At 35.9% G+C, this 17,022-nt stretch overlaps 3 protein-coding genes across 4 annotated transcripts; 1 reads left to right on the forward strand and 2 right to left on the reverse strand.

Moving 5' to 3' along the window:
- Positions 1-1,333: 1,333 nt before the first annotated feature.
- Positions 1,334-3,756, forward strand: LOC108664856. Its single transcript, XM_018151548.2, has 3 exons — positions 1,334-1,642; positions 1,998-2,169; positions 2,539-3,756. The coding sequence occupies exons 1-3, from the start codon at positions 1,567-1,569 to the stop codon at positions 2,774-2,776; spliced, it is 486 nt and encodes a 161-aa protein (XP_018007037.1). The 5' UTR covers positions 1,334-1,566; the 3' UTR covers positions 2,777-3,756.
- A 5,013-nt stretch (positions 3,757-8,769) lies between these two features.
- On the reverse strand, positions 8,770-10,807 carry LOC108664854. Its single transcript, XM_018151547.2, has 4 exons — positions 10,747-10,807; positions 10,176-10,255; positions 9,340-9,514; positions 8,770-9,063 (listed from the first exon to the last, which is right to left on the reverse strand). Exons 2-4 carry the CDS (start codon positions 10,243-10,245, stop codon positions 8,847-8,849), a joined length of 462 nt encoding a protein of 153 aa, XP_018007036.1. The 5' UTR covers positions 10,246-10,255; positions 10,747-10,807; the 3' UTR covers positions 8,770-8,846.
- Positions 10,808-14,431: 3,624 nt separating this feature from the next.
- Positions 14,432-16,995, reverse strand: LOC125179443. Of its 2 annotated transcripts, XM_047885304.1 has the most exons (3): positions 15,970-16,995; positions 15,337-15,514; positions 14,432-14,783 (listed from the first exon to the last, which is right to left on the reverse strand). In XM_047885304.1, exons 1-3 carry the CDS (start codon positions 16,025-16,027, stop codon positions 14,558-14,560), a joined length of 462 nt encoding a protein of 153 aa, XP_047741260.1. In that variant the 5' UTR covers positions 16,028-16,995; the 3' UTR covers positions 14,432-14,557. The 2 variants fall into 2 exon arrangements, with proteins under 2 accessions (XP_047741260.1, XP_047741261.1); XM_047885305.1 differs by lacking the exon at positions 15,970-16,995 and having other exon boundaries at positions 15,337-15,917.
- Between the last annotated feature and the right edge of the window lie 27 nt (positions 16,996-17,022).

The following is a 17,022-nucleotide window of genomic DNA, read 5'->3' on the forward strand; positions in this document are numbered from 1 at the left end:
CCGTGCTAGCAGCAGTGGACGATGAAATAAATTTGGACGCGTAGACTCGTCCATTAGCCCAGACAATTTCCTCCAAAAGTGGACGTAAAAAATAAAATGTTTGAGCACGCCCTGACTGTGACGCTCAGTCACCGCCATCTGGGGCCATACTTTCAAAATTCGCTAATGCGAACGTAAGTACTTACGCTCTATTTTCTTGTCTATGATTGGTGGAGTTTGCTTGAAATAAGGCCGTCAATGATTGGCTGATGAACTAACGATCTCGCAACTTTTTTGAGAGTATATATAGGCCATGTACAATAATTATGACTTCCACCAACGTGCAATACTCTGATTGTCTCGTTGCCTATGGCGTGCACCATCATATAGGATAGAGCTTATACCTGCATGCCGCACGAGGTTCACCCCTCCTATAAGTGTGCGTAAATTCCTAGATGTACAACGGTAAAAGATATTTTTAGTGATTTTACTAGGAGGCAAATATTCACTTGCTGCGTGATGTATTATGAACTAAATTATAATAAAGGACTTCCATATCTAAAGTATAATACATTGCTGATCAGCATGCAATTACTGAAAAATATTGAAAGAATAATTTGTAATCATTCATGAGATGATTTCGATTAACTGCAATATTGACCATAGGATAAAGTAAATGCAAATTATGACAAGCAGCGTCAGTTCAATTTTTCCTGCAAAAGGAGCAGGCGGTGCGTAAACATACACCGTGGAGCCCGACAAAGACCTAAAGTAGACTGCCGTATATTGACATCAGCATCAGGGACGCTACCCCTACAGGAAGAATTGATCGGAAGGCCTGTAATTAAATAAACCAGGAAACCGCGACAATTTTATACAGCGTGATAAGGTAAAGCTTTAAATGTTGATACACTGAACCGCAGTTCACATTTGCTCTGGGAAGCTTGTGACAATAGAGCGTATCAGGAGCTTGAAGGATTACATTTTTAATGTTCACGATGTTTAGTTTTACTGATCTACATGTGTAGAAACATTGACTTTAAGTACTAAGTTCCCTGTCCGATAATTACATTTTCTATCTATTGCAAAATAAATTTAATGTTTAGCAAAAATATAAGACATCACACATTCCGCTCACATGTTTTCCATAATAGCACAGAAATGCATTGGAAATACGTAATAGTAATTACAATTTTGATATAAATTCATCATTCAATAACTTGTTATTGAATTAAAGTGTTTTACGGTTACAATTGATAGATATTAAATCAAATTATACCTCATTTACTCAATACTTAGAAAAACATTCATTAATCTTCATAAGGAAAAGCGAACTAAGATAAATACCTACAAACATCTACTAAGGTCGTTCAACCAACTAAACGAAAAGCTTCAGAATTCAGTTTTAATTGCTTGCGGCGGTAGTTTTGAAATTCTGGAGTAATGGAAGAATTGAAGTCAGGCATAGGTCACGAACTCTACACGAAATTTTAAAATTAAGTCTATATATTATTTGTATTAAGAGGCAGTAATTTTCCCCACTCATAAAAATCATACCTGCTGATTTTTTGTGCTCTCGATGTGAAGATGGAAACTAAAAAAGGAAATTATGCAGCGATTGCTGTTTGCCTCCTGGCGCTGTTGTTCACATGCTCGGCTGAAGGTGAATAATCTATATACATGCTATTATTGCTCGAGTCTCTTTCCAACTTAATAATTGGCGACACAAATGTTGTGGCGGCATGTATGTCATTGACGGCATATGCAACGCTCCCCGAACACGGCATACTTCTGGATTAGGCTGCGATTGAAGACATAATTTTTGTACAGTTTCACGTTGTTAAAAATAGCAGAACAAATATACAGACATTAATAACTCATTCTATGAGCAAAATGACTCATTCAAGTTTGTGTCCAGATATCAATCATATTAGAGTACCAGACATCTGACGTTGAATCAACGCTGAAATAAACTTTGTTTCAACGTCATTTGCTTGCTGGAGAACTCTTCCCCTTAGATGGAGATCGCAGCGATGACGCGCGTCTCTTCGCGGCTATAAGAACCTTAACACAGTTGTCGTTCGTCAGCACCACGACTACGGTGCCCTACACCTGTCACCTGAGTCTGAACACGCAAGCTTGCAGGAAAAGAAGACGCTTCAGGAAAGCCCTCGACCTTCCCAAAGAGCGGTAAGCTTTCGTCGAAATAACTGTGATAAGACTTTTCCAATCGAGATATTTATATACAGTTAAAATGTTATCATATTTTTAGTTTGGAATTAATAGATCGCTAGACTGGAAAGTCTTTTATGTCGGGTTATAATGTGCTGGAGCGTTCTCAAAAGACTGAAGTTTACTATGATTTTATTTCCCTTTTATCCACATTGAGAATTAAATGACAATTTGTGTTAATTAATGTGATGCGGGACAATCAATTACAGATATATTAAGCATATGTCATGCATTCTGATATGGTAGGACATAAACTTACGTAGTATGTGATTTGAAATATTCAATGGTCGGTGAACCTGTTTGAATAGTAAATCTGATCCCCTACAGGTCCGACAAGATCCCTTACAGGTCCGATCTTGACATCGTCGGCTCGTTCGCGGACAATCACGCAATTGCGGACACCGATGATAACGAAGGATCGCGAGACCCAAAGCTGGCATTAACTTTATGGCAGTCGTTCACGTCCACCTACACTATCGCCGTTACAACTACTAACCTCCTCAGTACTTTCTCTGTATCTTTCTTCTGCAGCATCGTTGGAGGAAATTTCCCTCCTGCGTGTTAAACAATTATAGGCAAAAAAAAATTACTCGCATAGTCCTGTCGTGATTTGTTGGGGAACCGTACTACATTGGTATATAATAACTTCTTAAATTGCATGCTATATGATGTGCAATATTAATTCTCTGGAAATTCTAGAATTTGCTATGACATAACACGCATAGAAAATAACGAGTGATCTGCTGCGAATCTAGATGACAACCCTTTCTTTTTTTTGTTACAATGCACGCATGCTTAATTTTATTATCACACTATTTCCCACGCTAATCTGTAGAGCCACACTTCCAGATCCGTCAGTAGAATAATCATCATATTCAAATTTTCGGTATATACCTTGTGTTAAGGAGTCACTAATAAAAATAAAACTGCATACTAAATTTTGCGATTTTTCATTTTTTGTCCTAAGACTTTTTCCACTCGAATTTCTATACATGAATTTGAGTAACAATTAAGAGGACGGTAGCTGGATATAAATGTTGCTGGATATAAATATAAAAATTGGACTTTCAAAGACACTTTTTAAAAACCTGCTTGAACTATCGGTTTTGAATTCTTTTTTCATGTTCAATGGGAAATTTTATCAACAGTGTGAGGGTCTTGGCATGGGTCTACCATTAGGGCCAACTTTTGCAAATATTTTTATGTGCCTCCACGAAACAATATGGTTAAATGACTGCCCTATTAGCTTTAAACCTGTTTTTTACAAAAGGTATATAGATGACACTTTTTTACTCTTTCGATGCCAATCTCACGTATCTTTATTTCTAAATTATCTGAATAGTAAACATACGAATATCAAGTTTACCATGGAACCTGAAGTAGAAAACAAATTATCATTTTTAGACTGTTTGTTTCATAGAGATGGCAATAGTTTTAAATGTTCTGTTTTTAGAAAGAGTTCATTTTCTGGTTTAGGACTCAGTTTTTACAGTTTCTGTACCTCTAGGTTTAAAATAAATTCTGTGAAGACATTGTTGTCCCGAGCTTTTAAAGTTTGTTCAAGCTATGTGTTTTTACATGACGAATTTGTATTTCTCAAAGAGTTTTTTCTCAACAACGGCTATTCATCCTTTCTTATTGACAAACTCATTTCAAATATTTTATCTAAAAGGTACGACCAACCATCCATCACATTTGGCCCGTCCCTCAGAAAAATTTACCTGTCCTTTCCTTATTTCGGCCACCAATCCGAACGTATGAAAATTGATATCCAAAGGCTTCTCTCGGAATATTTCATCGGTATAGAGTTCAATATTATTTTGGTAAATAAATTTACAATAGGTTCTTTTTTCAATTACAAAGATAGACTTCCTTTAGCATCTAGGTCTTCTCTGGTGTATTCTTTCAGTTGTGCACAATGTACGTCGGTATGACCGCACGAGCACTTTTCACCAGAGTTGCCGAACATGCTGGAAGAAGTTTCCCTACTGGGCGTCCACTTTCTCAGCCGCCTCATTCATCAGTCAGACTTCATACAGAACAGTGCCCACTTGCTCCTCCCGTGTCCATCAATCAATTTAAAATTCTTTGTAACGCTAGCAGCCAAACCGATTTACGAATTTTAGAGTCTCTTTACATCCATAAACTTAAACCTAAATTGAATAACCAATCCAGCTCTTTTCCTCTTTCGATTCTAGGTCAATAGTTTTCCTTTCTTTCCTTATCATTTTCTAAATTTATTTACTAAAATTGATTTCCATGTATTTCCAGATGTATTTTACTAGCTGATGATGGGCATAGCCCGAAACGTTCTGTTTTATTTATCTAGGACTTCTATCTAGTAAAATGTTTTATGCAACTTTTTTGGTTTTAGCCATTATTCTTAAACTGAGAAGAACTCCTCGATATATTGTGAACTAAATGTCAATCGTAAATATGCTAAGAATGAAATCGACATCAATGATTGTAGGAATATGGTAACTAATTTTCAATTTTTTCCAAGTTGGGATAGTAGTTTACAACCCTTCGAGCATCTTTGGGATATTGACAGAGTAAATTTTGATTAGATCAGTTCGCCAGTAACATATGAAGATAGTTTATATTCGTTCAGTTAAATGTATCATCTCCTTGCTATGATGGTCAACTAGTGAAGCCATTCGTTCTATATTTCTATTCCTACCAATATATTATACGCCTGAATTGCACCATCTATGTATAACTAACGTGTTTTTGTTCCATTGCCTTTAACCCGTCGAGCTCGTCCTTGATTTGAGAGATAAACAAGCATATAAAAGAGCATTTATCCTTTACAGAACCTCATATATCATCGTTTTCATCCCGTCACTCGATCGCTGTCACTTTTACACTAAACCAAATCATAAACTTCATAACCACTTGCGATCCCTACCAATAGAATAAAAATTGAAAAATGCCATTAGCTCTCGACTGACCAACGCAAAAATGTTCGCACGACTTTAAATTACTCGAGAATTCACTGCATTCGAATGGGCCATACAATCCCTGACCGTGACTGCCCAAACGTGTCTGATGACGCCACGGAAATAGAGAAGCTGACGTCCGAGAAAACTACTGAAACACCAATTAAAATAAAATAAGTATACAGTACTTCCTGATAAAACGTATATAACTTACAGGACGAAACATATTGTTTTTGTTAGACAACTGGACGAAGACGTCGGGAGCAGCACTGTCACTGATACCAAATATGAAAACACATTACTACAAGCACTAGCACGCATAAAAAAACTTTGTCTGAATCAAACACCACTCACACGTCACGAATATCATACCATTAAACACAGCAATAGCTTAACGAATACTCACAAACGCTTTTTTCAGTGTATCGCACTAAAATTACACCACCACGTTGTGAACATGAAATCTACACCCTACTTCTGATCTGCAAACAGGGCTACGCAATAGAAGACTCACCAGAACACAAAAAAATATTCACTACACAGATCTGTCTGAATGCGCCACTAAAGATCACAGGTACACCTAATGCACCAACAGAGACAAAAATGATCTAACTGCCACATGCAATAATTTTGTAGGGGCTAGAGCACACACTAAAAACTAAATGCACTTCACTGAGCAATCAATCTAACATACAATAAAGGCCCTTCAGCGTAGCGTAGCCTAACGCGAATTCACCAACCGCAATCATAAATTATAACCGTACAATAGGTATATTATTAGTAATAATAGGTATAATAATACCATATATTCATGATAAAATTGCCAGAAAGCTAGCAGGAACAAAACGTATCAGATGCATGGAATTTTTCTAGTTTTTTTTAGCCTAAGATCTTGTATGAGCATCAGCTGAGGTGATTTTATATACAAACAATGGTACGCATTGTTAACGATTTCTTATCCAATTGCCAGCTTAATTTTTAAACAAGTACTCTGAATGCGTCGCTAAAAAACCCTAACGAGGCAAACAAAATGATACGAAGTAAGCATTTCAGTTTTTCATAAACGACGGAAAAACACTATGAAAAAGAATATTTGTGCTGATCTGTGCTAACCAAAATTTCGTTTGTTTCATCAAACTATGTGTTAGATGTTTGATTCGTTTCATCCAACTTTTAACTTTTACCTACGTACAGGAAAAATTCTCCCAATTCTTAAAAAAAGTATTTATAAATATTTTTGAACAGAAAGCCTAACGCCTTATTTTTATTACGTTGTTCACGGTTGGTAATGAGTTAATTCACTTTGCAACGATCTTCTTCGATATAAAATTGGCCGTTAAACAATATAAATAAATGATCGTAAACCTGGCGCCGCAACAAAAATGTCTCTAAATTATGCAGAAAGAGCGTTTACTCTTCCAAATTTAATTTGAAATAATATACGTTTAAAAATTACTTTTTAAAGACAACACTTCCAAAGAATCCAGTGTCTCCAACCTTACAGATGTACAATGAATTTCTCATTTAATTTTCGAATATTAAAAAATTAATTTTTCTATTTTTTAATATATAAAATTTTTTTAATATATATTTTTTTCAAAATTATTTATTCTGTTAATTGATTTATGCCTTGCCTCTGACTTCACACAAGTGTGCAAAATTTCAGATCAATTAGACAGGTAAAAGTGTTTAAAATATCAGTTATAAGATTTGTAGCTGACAAAATTATTTTATCAATTTTTTTAATTTTGAAAAAAAAAATTTAATTTTTGAAATCATTTATTTTTACATTTGATTCATGCATTGTCTCCAACTTTACACAAGTGTGCAAAATTTCAGATCGCTAGGATAAGTAGAATAGTATTAAATTTCGATTACAAGATTTGTAGCAGACAAACAAACAAGAAATAATGTTGAAAAAATTTTCTTTTTTAAATTTTTAAAATCATTTATTTTGTCATTTGATTCATGCATTGTCTCCAATTTTACACAAGTGTGCAAAATTCAGATCGATAGGATAAGTAGAAGTTTATTAAACTTTGATTTGAAACAAACAACAAGAAGTGAAGTTAAAGAGAAGTGTTGTAAAAACCAGAATTTCAACTGCCTACCACATATTCAAGGCTAACGTTATTTCATTCAATCTAGAAACTTTGGAGCTTGTGAAAAGTTTCAGTGGCAATGAATTTTTCTGGCGAATATTTTCAACTTTATTTTCATCCGTCGATGATGCAAATATAGGTTGGCGTCAAGTTCAACTATATTTACTGACATTATTTCGGTCACTCAGTAGCGCGTTTACTTTGCGTGTTTATTTTATTAAATAAAATAAAATTTCCATTTGTATAAAAGGCTTCTTGAGTGAAGCACCTGCATTACCTGTGCACGCATCTTTTTATTGATAAGATGGAGGGTAAAGACACATTGAGAGCAAACAGTAGAAAGGCCCGGTGATTGATTTAAATTGAATTTAACACTATTTTTAGTGCATTTTCTCATTTATGAAAAAAGGCGCTATTGTGCTCGCCATATTCGTCTGCCCGTCTGTCTGTCCGTCTGTGACTTCACGTTTTCGTCGACGAGAAAATGCCCTCTCATTCACTCACTGCAGTGAGTTCTGAGTTATATTTTTTATATAAATGCATCATCGCGTGTGCTAAAGCAGTAGTTTATGAGCACATATACTAATTGATTTTCTCAATGTAATTCCCATTCCAATAATGCATCCGGCTGTCGTTCGCCAATCTCCCAACTCCAATTAAAATGTCGAACAGTATCGACTTTCAATATTTGTTCGTGTTTCTCTTGTCCATTGGTAAAAGTCTGGAGCTTATTTTTTAACTGTGCTTAAACAGAATTATCTAAAAGTTTATATGACGTGATCGCCTAGCCCTAAATAATTTTGCAGACCACCACTGAATTTGTGTTTTTTAAGCATCTTGAATATTAGAAAATGTTTGCATTTATACTGATTTCTAAGCTGTATTTTATTTGTCGTATTTTCGTGTCCAGACGTTCAATTAATTAAAAAACTAACGAATATATTCTCGGTAATTTTCTAGCATCATTCAGAGATTTTGGTACTAGTTTGAGCAGAAAACTTATTCATGAAGTGCAAAATCGTTTAGTGACTTTACCTAAAAATTAAAATTATGTAAAACTTAATGAACAGGCAAGGTTATTGAAAGACGTTTGTAGGAAAAATTGTACTGACGAAGGCCTTAAGTTACACACTGTACAGAAATGATCGCTTGTTCAATAAACATATCTTAGCAAGTAATTCAACAACAATAAATAAGCATAACAATCATTGGAGAGCAGGGCAGATGAACGTCTGCTTAGAGTAGAGAGGGAAATAATGCCTCGCTAAGCAGATCGTCAGAGCCGCGCTCAAAAGCCAGTATTTCCGGTCAGGGCACCAAAAGTTGAACATTATCTACTGGAAAGAAGGTTGGACGTAAAGTATGCGTCTGTTGCTGCTTGTGGGTCACCAATAATCCCAAAGACATAAAAATTTACATACAATTAATGGGTGAACATTTCAAATTGATTATTATTGGCAAAAATCTTCAGTAAAAGTGAATATATCATTTTAATCAAGAAAAAATTTCAGGTCGTGGTCACTTGTAGCCAAAATAAAATAATAAGTGAAATAAATGAAAATATTGCAATTCCACGGACGGAAAATTTGGGGGACTATGTACATTTCGCCGGAAACTGGACACCAGGAAGGGAACACTGGAATGACACTGAGAATTTGGTGGCAGCGTTGGTGGATGTGGCAGTGACGATGAAGGTGGAGGAGACCTGGGTCCACAACGTCACTTGCAGCTTAGCGTCACCGCCGTCGACGTTGCTTTCATTCTCAACGACGTCGGAGATGGACCCGTCGAGAGTCGAATCACTTTTAGAGCTGAAAATTAAAATTAAAATTTCAAATGCTCAAAATTTGGGAAAATTTTATTTCATTATCACGGTATAATTTTTTTGTAAGAGTATACATTTTGATATACTCATCTAGATCGCTCAAGTATCAGCCATCCATTTCATGATGAAAAGAAGGTATCAGAAGTAAGGTTTCGTAAATTAAAAAAAGTTTCTGGGATCATCTATATTGCGCAGGTAAGATATTATAATCGACCTCAATTATTGCTCGACTGTAATTTCCTCTGAGATTATCTTGACATACCTTGCATCATGGACGCTGAGTCCTTTGACGGATCTTCTTCTTCGACCGCCCCCACAAATCGCAGCATTGACTGTCAACGCGCAAGTCGATGGAACTACCGTTGTTGTAGTGCTTAAAATGATGGCCGTCTGCGTGACTCTGGCAGCGATGAGGCGCAGATCTTCATCGGCACGATCTGCTGGTGTCCGGTAGAAGATACAGGAAGGGTCAAATTTGCACGACTACTAACAGGTTTTGTTTAAGGACCGCAATAAATTTGCTCATATATAACAGCAGCTTTGTAATAACTATGGGAGTGAAAACATAAATTCTCATTCTATAACTTTAGTATTGTAAAAAATGAATAAATTTTCTATTGCTTCGTAGATAAGTGAGTAGCTAAATGTTAGCTGCCAGAGCCCACGCTAAAATAATTGTAGGTGTCGTCAAGTTTGAATAAGCATGATAAACGGATTTTATTTCCATATAAACCAGTAAGAACTTTTCGTGATCAGGCATTGCAAAAGAGTGTAAAATGATTCTTCTATTTTAATTGTGCAAATGCATGTTGAGTTTCACCATCTTTATATAAATCAACCTAACGACAAGGGCAGAACAGGTAGTTTTGAGATGTTTTTAACTATATCATAGATGAAAAAAATCAACAAATTCTGATATAGAAAAAAATAAAAGTGAAATTTTTTAATACAATTATTTTTTTCGGTTACAAATGAGGAAAATATAAACTCTCGAGCACTTATTACAATTGGGAAACGAGCGACTTGATTTCGTTAGCGGTTACCTGCAAAATAGACTAAGCACAGACTAAGCATTTATTTTAAAGTCGATTGCTTTACCTTGTGCCTTAACTGATGAAGCAAAGGCGAGCAGCAGGGCCACGCACAGACACTTCATGACTGAATGCATGTCGAATGTCCTGTCGATTGAACGATGTCTCAATATTGTAAACAATACGCAAAAATATGCGAATTTTGTTAAAGGTTGTTGATTTTTTATGTGAATAAATTTTTCCCTATTTCATTCATACATCAGACCGTTGCTCGATATCACCGCTGAACTATCGTTAAAAAAGAACTGAATAATATTCCATCATCATTTGCATTCATACAGGTACATTAAATGTCGCTCGGAAATGATTCTTCCTTTCATGTATTTTCAGGAATTCAAATTTGCAAGAAATTTTGATTACCAAACCACTTAGATACATATAGAATTTCATGATTCAGCATGTTATTCTTCAATTACTTAGTCTCTTTGCTTCCATTAAGATATTACGGAAATATATTTACTTACAATTACAATTCACGTACCAGTCTAATTATTAGACAAATTATTAATTATCATTAAGCTTCAGACTTTACTGATCGTCGGCTAAATTCTCACTAGACCGAAAGTCTTGTAGCTTACCTCAAGCAGCGGTGAAATCGCAGTGTGTTGGTTGCTCAGCGGTCTTACCTTTTATAAGAACTCGGAAGCGCGATGAATTCGTGAATACCTAATATCAATGCGGAGAAACCTTTTGATGCGAGTTTTTGCAACGTTTTCCTTCAGCAAAATTATGGACAAGGAAAGTATTCTATACCTCCTGATCCTCAGCGACGGCGCAGCAATTCCACCGTATCAGCTGCGGGCGTAGAATTTGAGACAGGCAAGACGTGACTTAATCTTTTGCCTGACTTCATCGCATTATTATTAGAAATTATCAAAACTGCGAACTATTAATAAATTTTAAATTTCACACTTGACGAGGATCGTTTAAATCAATAAAAAAACCTGTTTGACAAATTTTTGCCGATGGTTCGATAAGATAAAGAGAAATTTTGAATCAATCTTTGCACTTGAATGTAGTAAGCTAATGAAGAAGCAGGAAAACAATCAATAAGACATTACTTCAAGGCTGATCATAACTGCACAGTCTTGAATTTGGTCGCAATTACATTTGTCATGTACGTTTATTTTATACAAAAAATTATTATTTGTGTAATTGACGAAGGCAAATGCCTCACAAAATTTGAACGGATTGGCTTGGGAAGTGTTTAGTTAATTTTAATGTATGTGATAGACTTCTCTAAACTTTCACTAAAAATTGCACCAATACAACGTTTAATACTTTTGCAGAAAAACAGTTTGTAACTAGTAACAATTAAACACAAATCCACATGTTTTCTGGCTTCATTCTTGAATTGCGCATCTACCAGCTACTCAAAAATGATTACACATGTTAGAAAACGCCCACCGGTTCATATTAGAGACACCTTTTTAGGCCTCTTCCAACCACGGTTGTTCTTTCTGTCGTAACGTTATTAATACAACACCGTATCAAACTTATAACTCTGGAATTGTACGAAGAGACTGAAAATTATTTGCATATAGCCATGTTCAATATGGCGCCTCTGTTGGTCTCTTCCATTAAGCAAGTAACTCTATCTCACACCAAGTTTGATTTAGTAATACAATCAATTATAGTAGTGTATTATGCTACACTTAAATAGTTCTTGACGCTGTGCTCGTACTTTATTCCACATTGATTTTGATTTTTTACTGACTGACGCTAATTCTGATCATTGCGACGTGCAAGATTTACCAATTCGATCTTTAAAAACTCATAATAAATTCTGGTTCGTAAAAACTGAAACAATTTTATGCATCTCTAGAAGCTGCCATCAAAGCATAAACTAGTTTACTACAACTGTAAAAATAATATTCCGATGCCGCCATGCAATGTTTTCTGGAAATATGTAGAAGTAGCCGCTGCAGGCTTTTTTGGTTTGAACCGTTAAAGCAGAGCCTCAAATATTAAGTAGAGCCTATGTTAATTGAAACAACATACATCCACTATACGGCGGAATGGCAACGGTAATTGGCTGATAATGTAAAATGAAGCAACGTTGTTTTGCTACAATTTAATATGACGCCATATCAGTAATAGCTTGAATAGTGTTGATTATAGTTTTTCTTTTTGCATTGAAATCTTGTCAACAAAAACATTTGTTTTGAAATTGAGGCAAATTCAGAACACAACATTTGCAAAAGTTTATCGCACAATACTCTATCTGTTGTTCGGTTTCTAGCGTCAGCGCCCTGCAAATTGTAGAAAGAATCTTCCCATCTATTTTTTGATATAGTGTCGTGGGTATAGAAGCAAATAAATGCTGAATAAATATAATAATGAAAACTATAATAAATAAACGATAAATACAAGAAATCTAAATAGAAATAAACCGAGTTTTTCTAACTATAATAAATAAACGATAAATACAAGAAATCAAAATCGAAATAAACCGAGCTTTTCCCAATGTTCAACATTCGGATTGGAGATTCGGATTCAGGCTGCGCGGCCTATATGAAATGTAAAAACAAACTCTAATTTAGGACAAGTAATAATGAGCTAAACGCTGAATATGGAACCGAACACTACACACATGATTAAATAACGCAAACACATATAACTGTGAATTCACGGTAATTTCAGAAGCACCACTGAATTTTCAGGCACATTATACTCAAATATCACCAAAAATAATGCAACCACTAACCTCAGTGGTGGATCACGCAATGAAGATAAATAAGAAAACATTTATTGGCAAAGTCATATCGGTGGCGAATCAAAACTAAATGACAAATTTCACGAATCCTATTGCAATCCCTAACAATAGTACAAACATACATGCCTACCTTGTCATAAGACTTGTGATTCCAATTAAGAAAAATTTAGATCAGTACTCATTGCAGTGAGTGACAGAGAGCGCATTTTCTCGTCCGTCTGTCCGTGAAGAGGCGCTAGAGACAGGCCTAAAATTATGGATAAGTGATTATGACCTATAAGGTTTTCTGAGAAGGTTGGAATCAGGAGGATTGTGCATTGCATGGGGAAAGCTGAAATACTCAAATATAAAAGAGAACAACACGAATTTTCATTGAAACCACTCTTTTTGTCGTCGCAATGGTTGGAACATCGCCAGCAGGGTGGCCCAGTGGTTACAGTTCAGGGTACCATTATTGGCGCAGAGAGGCGCGGGTTCGATCCCAGCTCTGTGCGCCAGTTTCTTGTCAGAATCGGCAAGGAGGCCGGGCGGTTGAGCACAGCAAAATTGGAGCAGTGAGTTGCGCGTTCGAGACCGCAAAATACTGTGAATTTTCTGCGATGTTAAGAATCGGCGACAGGCCTACGGCCTAATAAACGCTGAAACCGCTACTAGTACTACTACTACTATCATAGTGTGCCCCTACCAAAAGAAAAATTAAGGGTGCATGTCGCATCGATGATTATTGGTGGCGATGGTAGATTATATGTGACGTAACGAGGGGTGGCCACTGTCCACATCTGGCAAAAATTTACAGTAAAAAAAAAACAAGAATCGAAAGGTTGGCGGGCGTTGCAGGCCAGGTTATCGGTCTGTGCAGCAAGCATTGATGTTATACAAGTACTATACTTCCTATACGGGTTACCATTGCTTGGGCGTTCTCCCTCTCCTACGCATTTCAATAGAATAGTTATTCTCATTGCTTAAATTGTATGATAAAACATATTTAAAACAACCACAAGAGACTTTAATTAAGATTTTGGCCGAATCTAGAAAGTTTTGCCAATTGACTTGCTTGTAAATTATTGGTGGAAATAAATTGTTAGAGCTACAAAACTGCAACTCTATGTATTATATCAATGTCATCTCAGCGTGTGATTAAAAATCGGTTCCTGTTATATTAACGAATCATTGCAACTGTTATAGAAATAAAGGCCTTCATCGAGGTATCGATTCCGTTTTGATAAACTGTAGTTTCTCTGCCATAGCGAATAAAAAAAATATTTTTAGCGCATTTTCTCATTTATAAATAAAATGTACTATTGTGCTCGCCCTGTCCGGTTGTCTGTCCGTCCGTGACTTCATGTTTTCGTCGACGAGAAAATGCGCTCTCTGTGACTCACTGCAGTGAGTACTGAGTTTATATTTTTTCTTACATGAGGTTTAGTTCTTAGGCAGAATTCAGCCTCAGGCACCTCAGTTTTACAGGCGTTAAATTAAATAAAAGACATGCTTGCAGTATTTATTGAACAATATTGATCAGGAATGATAATTGATTAAAAATATAATTTTTGCTAAAGAACTAGTAACAATCCAGAGTGCAAATACTCACTGTTTACCTGGCAATCAAAATGTTCGGGATGAATTGCTAGGTAATATATTGTCAGTTCTTCCGTGGTTTACACCAAGTCTGTTTATCCACAAGCTGGAGGAAATGACTGTCCGGGGAATGTGCATTGGAAAGAGACGGCAAAAGTGAGTGCCGCGTTGGTGGAGGTGCTAGTGAATGTGAAGGGGCTAGTGCACGTCGTCCATAAGGTTAACGCGAGACGAGGAGTTCGTTGTAACGCTTCGTCTCCTTCGTCATGTGTGACCACGTCAATGTTGGCGCTGCTGTCGAGATGGCTGTGACGTTCGTCCCTGTGTGAGTAAAAACATATAAAATATTTAACACGTTCAATTTAGTACACATGCAACAAGTCGTTAAAAATATGAAAGCAAACACGGGAAAAATATTGAGATATACATTCTAAACAGATTAATGAAAAAAATGAGTACGCAAATAATGTTAAACAAATCAAATTAGGTTATTCTCTAGTTTTGGTTTGAAAGTAATGTGAAATAAGCGTGTGAACGAACCGTAGATGGGCCCCGCCTAAACATGAGTAATTGGGCGAGGAAAATTTAGAGGCATTTGTTGTTGTATTAATCCTCATTCCATTATAAAATCGGAAGAGAACCAATAAACTTTTTTATTCTGATATCATTGCAGTGATTCTAAACTATTTTATCAATGGTAACGATTTTATTCGCGCAAGGCATCATACAGAGATCAAAATTAGCCCAGAACGTCTGTATGTTCCTAGCTTTGAACATATTTGAACGCAGTTTAGGCATACCTATAACTGACCTGTAATATCAGGTCGATTTGTAGTCTTCACCTTCATACCAAAATTTCCACACCGACACCCACCTCATTGCTCGGTCTTTGACGGCTTTATTGAGCAAAAGCTTGCGTTTCTTGCGACAGATGTTCGAGGTGGAGATGGCTGTGAGACACGTGAGGGGCACCGTCGTGGTGATCGTCGTGATGGATATCGCCGTTATGGTGCTACGGGCCCCGACCAATCGCAAATCTTCTTCATCGCGACCTACAGATAATAATACGCTGCTCATTTTAGGAATAGCGATGCAACCTTGAGGAAGAAGACTGTTCCACCGGACGACTCTGTTTATGGATTTTTTTTGCTTTTGGATTGTAACGTAGATCAAAAAGTAAACGATTCCGTTACTGTTTGCAAAACAACTGAAGAAGCGGATACACCATGTGTAGATCAATCGAATAAAATTATTTTACGGTAAGCTGCAGATTATGGATTAAAATATTCATCATTTGGGCAAAGGTGTCACAACTCGTGCTGACCTAATTGAATAATGCAGTACTAAAAACTTGCTACCACTATCGTTTTGGAGTCGATTTTGGGAATCGGATACTTGATATCTCATATGACGTGGAAATGAAGAAAATAAATGTTCGATCATGTAAAAATTAAATTAAATAACGATAGCAGTAAAATAAATCTAAACGAATAAAGTTCCAACTGACCATGAACGTTCCCTAACATTAAGGTGAAAGTCAATATTATTAAAATTTTAATTCTCATTGTCCTGCAGGGAAAAGATAGGCGAGTTATTTGAAATAATTTGTTTAATATTTAAACTTTTCTTTTTATAAATTATAATTGCAGCCTTAAAGAAACATTGCAGGGAATGAATACGTGTTTTCTGCACGAACAGTTGCAGGGAGATATAGGGTGCCCCCTGCCCCGGGGATGATGGCGAGCCTCGTCTCAACAAGCCCCACCTTGATAGAGCGTTGGAAAAAAAAGACTTCAACGAAATTCCTAAAAGCAGTTCATTGTTTGGTTCAGTTTTATTACAGTTTCGGCTAAGGTAAAACCCTAAAAATTGTAAATTCATGGATAATGTATAGAGAGAAGAAAATTTACATGTATATGAAAATGTACATGCACAAATTTTCAGTTTTATTGATTTTGTTTACGAAATGTTCTATTGAATTCCTGAAATATTCCTGATTTAGTTCGTTCAATAAATAAAAACATACATGTAAACAATAATCAGCTGTTTAATTCGATTTCATTGTTCCTCATCTCTTTGGATTAAATTTCACTCATCCTGCAGCCGTTGTTTACGGATTTAAAAGTTTTTTCTTATTTACTAGTAAATAATACTTATATCAATCCAATTCGTTTTTCAGGGCAACAAAATTCATGGCATTTTTTAAAAATTACAATTAACATCCATAGTCAGCAATTTTTTATTGGGGTATTAATATCTGCGACAAAAATATTCCAATGCACGGATGGAGCAACTTAAAATTGCAGCAAATTGCTCAACCGGCAAGTCTTTTGTGACCTGCAAGATGCCTTATATATGAGCTATGACGAGGAAAACTCCCCGCTTAAATTAGTGGGCTCAGTCATTTGTTTCGTTTTCTAATTAGGGATGATGACTCAGGTTTATTAATTGTTAGTCGAAATAACTAAACACACAATTAAAACATTCGACTGTAACCAAACCACAATGCAACAACAGAAAAGTCAAATGTTTTACGATCAAGACAAACAGTTTCATCTGC

The sequence above is a fragment of the Hyalella azteca genome, unplaced genomic scaffold (genome assembly GCF_000764305.2).
Source record: "Hyalella azteca isolate HAZT.00-mixed unplaced genomic scaffold, Hazt_2.0.2 contig17497, whole genome shotgun sequence".
Classification (NCBI taxonomy): Eukaryota; Metazoa; Arthropoda; class Malacostraca; order Amphipoda; family Hyalellidae; genus Hyalella; species Hyalella azteca.

Coding starts and splice junctions, on each gene's coding strand:
- LOC108664856 (XM_018151548.2), top strand. CDS start 1,567: ATGGAAACTAAAAAAGGAAATTATGCAGCGATTGCTGTTTGCCTCCTG. Junction 1,643..1,997: donor GTTCACATGCTCGGCTGAAG/GTGAATAATCTA, acceptor TCTTCCCCTTAG/ATGGAGATCGCAGCGATGAC. Junction 2,170..2,538: donor CTCGACCTTCCCAAAGAGCG/GTAAGCTTTCGT, acceptor GATCCCCTACAG/GTCCGACAAGATCCCTTACA.
- LOC108664854 (XM_018151547.2), bottom strand. CDS start 10,245: ATGCATTCAGTCATGAAGTGTCTGTGCGTGGCCCTGCTGCTCGCCTTT. Junction 9,515..10,175: donor TTCATCAGTTAAGGCACAAG/GTAAAGCAATCG, acceptor GGACACCAGCAG/ATCGTGCCGATGAAGATCTG. Junction 9,064..9,339: donor CTCAGCGTCCATGATGCAAG/GTATGTCAAGAT, acceptor TTTAATTTTCAG/CTCTAAAAGTGATTCGACTC.
- LOC125179443 (XM_047885304.1), bottom strand. CDS start 16,027: ATGAGAATTAAAATTTTAATAATATTGACTTTCACCTTAATGTTAGGG. Junction 15,515..15,969: donor AATGTTAGGGAACGTTCATG/GTCAGTTGGAAC, acceptor TATTATCTGTAG/GTCGCGATGAAGAAGATTTG. Junction 14,784..15,336: donor GTCAAAGACCGAGCAATGAG/GTGGGTGTCGGT, acceptor TTACTCACACAG/GGACGAACGTCACAGCCATC.